The sequence below is a fragment of the Salvelinus sp. IW2-2015 genome, linkage group LG18 (genome assembly GCF_002910315.2).
Source record: "Salvelinus sp. IW2-2015 linkage group LG18, ASM291031v2, whole genome shotgun sequence".
NCBI classification, from domain to species: domain Eukaryota; kingdom Metazoa; phylum Chordata; class Actinopteri; order Salmoniformes; family Salmonidae; genus Salvelinus; species Salvelinus sp. IW2-2015.
Window position 1 is genome coordinate 3,785,896 of NC_036858.1, and position 5,397 is coordinate 3,791,292.

General features: G+C 43.0%; 1 protein-coding gene across 1 annotated transcript in view; it reads left to right on the forward strand.

Annotated features, from left to right (window-relative positions):
* The first annotated feature begins 1,429 nt into the window (after positions 1 to 1,429).
* LOC111978192 (glutamate dehydrogenase, mitochondrial) overlaps positions 1,430 to 5,397 on the forward strand; it is a 346,877-nt gene continuing 342,909 nt past the window's right edge. The window contains exon 1 of the mRNA XM_070448220.1: positions 1,430 to 2,096. Coding sequence (XP_070304321.1) covers positions 1,649 to 2,096 — 448 coding nt within the window. The 5' untranslated portion in view covers positions 1,430 to 1,648. The remainder of the gene's footprint in view (positions 2,097 to 5,397) is intronic.

The window sequence follows — 5,397 nt, forward strand, 5'->3', positions numbered from 1 at the left end:
AGAGAGCAGTGAGAGTTGAGCTGCCAGGGAGAGAGCAGTGAGAGTTGAGCTGCCAGGGAGAGAGCAGTGAGAGTTGAGCTGCCAGGGAGAGAGCACCAGATAGAACCTGCTGCCGGTGTGTGTGTCTTGTTAAAGCAGGTCATCAGTGGACAAGAGAGGGGGCACGTCTCAAAATGGACCTCTGCCAGGGGCGAGAGGAGGGGAGCGCTAGGTATTAGACCACTACCCTTCATACTCTTGTCACTCCGGGAGATCTCTTCTACTCGTGGTGGTACAGAAGAGAGTGCACCCTGGACCTAGCAAAGGAAAAACAGGTTGGTCAGAGGGTCACATCCTGATTGGACGCTGTCTTATCTCTGGTTTATGATTGGCTAAGACCCCAGACCAGGCAGTAAATTAGTCCTACTGACAAACACAGCAATTGAGGACAGCCATAAATAATATAATCATTCAAAAATAACTACAATAAAATGATATATGCACTCTTTGATCTCTCTCTCCCTCCCTCTATCTGAGCTGATCAAAGCAGGAGAGGCGACCCTTTGGAAGGGAAAGAGGAGAGAGAGACAAAGTGCAGATCCGTATCTGCATGTCAGAACCACTGGCTCAGCTCATTCTTTACCTCAGCCAGTCTCCGCTGGGTGCAGACCTGTCTCTCTGAGCAGACACTTCCTGTCATGCTTCTACTTATACACTTATACACCAGGTGCGATGAGTAACAATGCTTCATGGGTGACTGTTGTCGGTGTGTGCAAAGGGTCCCTGGTTCAAGCCCAGGTAGGGGCGAGGAGAGGGACGGAAGCTATACTGTTACATTGGCCTACATTCTTTGGTCTTACTTTCTCATTAAAATAACTACCTCTTACAAAAAATAAATGTTTTGATTTCCATTATTTTCGGTCAGACTATCATAGTACACAGGAAACTCTCCAAAGTGTTAAATCAACACCGAATGTGTTGTCTGTGTGGAACCATAAAGACACCATAACAGTGTTAAATGTTTGAGAAGCCTACACATAAACAATGTGGGTTCCTCAAGGGTTCTTTGGTAAGGATAGTGGTTCTAYGTGGAACCATACTGACCCAAAAAACCCTTTGAGACCTTGAAATGTTATTTGCAGTGTTAATTATGTATATTTGTTTACACTGGACATTTTTGTGTGCAGACATTGGGACCTAGCATACCACAAAATTAAATGCTCAGGATCCCATCAGAATAACTCCACAATTGTCTCATTAGAAGATTCAGAAGCTGGATTTATCTGTGAATATGTAGGCTATATATCGCACTTGCACAATAAACATTTGACATAGACCACCTACAACKGCATTTAAAAGGGACACACGGGATCGCGCTTTGTTTTCTGTCTCTTGCGGACGCGCGGCCCGAAATGAACCTCCTTCATAGAACTGTGCCCTCCTCTTCCGCGTGCATCCCGGTCCCGGAGGCGTCCTAGCCTAGGTGGTCAGCGCAGACTTAAAGCTAACGGGCGCGCCTTTCCAACGGCCATTCAGTCGGAAGAGGGGACACAGTGAAGGTGTGCTGCTGTGCTGTTCATTCATCCCTCTCATCGGTTAATAGATAGATAGCTACCCCCTGTTGCTGTTGTTCCCCCCCACGTTAAACGTTTAGTCAATTAGACCAATCATGTACCGGTACTTCGGGGAGCTGTTATCCCGCAGTGCGGGCAGTGCCCTGGCCTCGGGCTGCGTGGACTCTGCTCTCCCAGCATCCGCCGCTCTGATGCGGGTCCGACAGTATAGTGAACAGCCCGACGACCCCAAYTTCTTYCGCATGGTGGAGGGTTTCTTCGACCGCGGAGCCGCCATCGTTCAGGACAAGCTTGTTGAGGACCTGAAGAGCAAGGAGACCCCCGAGCAGAAGATGAAACGAGTGAAGGGGATTCTCCGCATCATCAAGCCCTGCAACCACGTCCTCAGCGTCTCTTTCCCCATCAAGAGGGACAACGGAGAGTGGGAGGTAGTGGAGGGCTACCGCGCCCAGCACAGCCAGCACAGGACGCCCTGCAAGGGGGGTAAGATATACTGCCAAGCGCCGCTTCCTGCTTCTCAACTGTCCTTCGAGTGGTTGTGCGGTTGCTAAATTAGCTAGCTAGGTAGCTAATCTGGCGATCCCATTACGCAGCTGTGAGAGAACAGCTGCACTGACTCTGTTTAGCTAACGTTAGCTAGCAAGGTTRCATTATCTGCTCCACTCGCTACCGTTAGCTAGTTACTGTATAGATAGCTAGCTGCATCTCCTAGCTACTTAAGTAGGGTGTTAGGGGACAAAATGAAACTGTGGTTCTGGTGTTATACTTTGCATTCCAAATTATAGAGCGGCTTGTCAGGAACACAGAACGCTTTATTTCATGAGGATAAGACTTACCATTGCTGAAATATCTTATTTTCAAGAGATCAGAAAAGGTTAATGCTACTATAATCTGTTGTCAATAAGGCACCAACTCACCTGTCCGGATTTCTAAATTCGACACCAAATTTGATTTGACACTTGCGCCGAATACAACAGGTGTAAACCTTACAGTKAAATGCTTACTTACTTTTGTCCAATAACTGAAAATATCTCAAGATAGGATGGTCATATTGTTTTGACATTTTCAAGGTTCACAGAGATGACTAAAATAAAACAAAAAAATCACATTAAAATGTTGTATTATGCAAATGAATCATTTAATATGCAAATTAGGCATAATATATAATTTCATTCCTTTAAGCCCTATAATGTAAAGTAGTGTGGTCATGTTATTAACAAATAGTCATGCAGGACTGAGAGTCTATAACAATTTCTGAAATTAGAATAAAACTTTTTATATTGCTTTATGCAAATTAGATACTCGTCTGTACGGCAGGGTGTAAAAATACAGCAAGTTCATTTAAAGTAAAGTGGTCATATTGTACACACACACACGCACACACACACCACACCACCACACACACAGCACACACACACACACACACACCACACACACAACACACACCATCACACACACACACACACACAACACACACACACACCACACAAGCACTCCACACAGCCTCACACACCACATCACACACAGCCCTCACACATCACACACAGCTTCACACATCACACACAGCCTCACACTTAACATGGACACACACAGCCTCACACAGACACACATTTCCCATGAATACTGCAGTGGGTTAAATCAGGGTCACACAGAGTGTTTCTTGGTAGTCTTAAACAAATCTACTTTGATACAGAAGTATACACCTCAAACACATGGTTATGGGTTTAAAGAAAGAAGACACCTGGACCATGTCAGATATAGAGTTGACATGTATTACATTTGGAGTTTTCATCCCAATATTACACTTTATATTACACTTTATCACAGAAGATGGAAATATAACAAAACCGTTTGACATAAACACCGGATTTTCGTCAGTTAAAAAAATAAAATCTTTATGAATGGGTTAATAAAATATTAATAACATTCGACCCATGAGGCCAAAGAGGTTACTTTTGGTAATTAACTACATGAAAAGGCTACGTCTGAACTGTAAGACAGAAGGCTACTTACTAGTCTAATAACATAGCTTACTTCTAAGGTAGACCTACATCTGAGGTTGGGTTACATTGGAATGTTATTTTTGGTGTTGATGAGTTGCTCTAGTGATGGGAGGGTAAACGGCACTGTTTCCAGCAAAKAATTAGCCTAGGCTCAGATGAGACAGAGTCAGTGAGCTGCCTGCCAGCTGCACAAAAATATGGATGGGACACATTTTCAATGAACTGGTATTTAGCTATGTTTTTAATGAGTGTAGGGCTAAAGCCACTGATATTTTTTGTTGTTGTTGAAAGAATTAAAAAATACAGCCAATTCTGCTCAGCACTGCCTCTCTCCYGGCTCACTGCTGTAAGTGAATGACATCAGCCACTCCCACACAACCAGAAAACTAGCACTCGTCATGGAAATGTGGGTGGCAATGGTGAATTTGGTTCGATCCACGGCAACCCATACATCAAAACGTAACTACGAAGCTCTACTTGGTAACCTGCTACGTTATGTTCATGTCGACCATCTGAATGACAGTTTTACCTCATCTTTCAGGCCAACAATGTCTGACGACCGTAAAACACCTCCGGGGTGACACTATGCTAGTAGCATAGCCTTTAGTAATAATACTTGATCACGTTACATTTAACAACTTTAGATTCTACAGAACAATGCCAGCAAGCTGCTAGCGCAAATGAGCCAAAAATAATCACCTGTTAATTGCACTTAACTAGCGCGTTCACTCTCTACTTCCTGTCGCAAGGCATGTAAATAACTGTAAAGAAATATCTTTAGATACAGCTCAATGAATTAACTTAAACATCAACTCTGTAACACATTAAAGTTACAACATAGCCCCCGATCAGCTTTTTAAAACCCATCAGATATTGACTGAATTATGTCACATAAAACATTTTACTGGCACGAACAAATAATGAATGGAATTCAGGGATTTTTGGGGGAATTCAGGAATTACATTTATTGTAAATTTAAACAACAAAAACTATTCTTAGAATGCACTCATACGTGCTGAATTTGCATAAATACACTTTGTGTATTTTTATTGATGAATAAATGAAGATAAAACGGTGCATTAGGGCTGCGACCACCAGAAACCTGTTCTGTCTAGGCCCACCTGCACTAGCCTGCCTTATCAATTACTGTTGTTGTCACGTTCTGTTGCATCATTCAACAAGTGTGTCAATATCAGGATACCCTCAGATAAAAAATCAACAGGCTTTACATTGTTTGAGAGATCAGACATATCTAGAATCTGACTGTTCCTTTTTGGAAGTTGTTTTCATTTCATTTCAAATCCACCAAAAAGGATCAAAATAAAATGATCTTTCTTGTGATGTGTCGAGACGATGCGTTTAAATCCCTGACGAAGCTTTAACGTTCTTGTAGATGCAACGGAAAGACAATTTATTCCATTGAGCTCGTTTCAGGCCTTACCGGGGTGCGTTTGACAGGCCATTACAAACATTTCCCCGGTCGTAACGTTAATGGGAAAAAAAACAACAGGCAAGAGTATCAAAGTCGCAGTACTGAAAGGAAAGCAATCAAGCCAGCGATATTTAAGTGACAAGTGGATTTACACCCCTCAAACACAGGAAATAGACAGATCCTCAGGTGGGCGGGGCATGCACGTTGCTAAGGTAACTGCCAAACTAAAAGAAWCACTTGAGTAAATGAGKGATACAAAGTRTATTGAAAGCAGGTGATTCCACACAGGTGTGGTTCCTGAGTTAATTAAGCAATTAACATCCCATCATGCTTAGGGTCATGTATAAAAATGCCCAGTTGCCCATTATTTTGGCTACCATGACTAGAAGATGTCTGTCTGTCTGTCTGT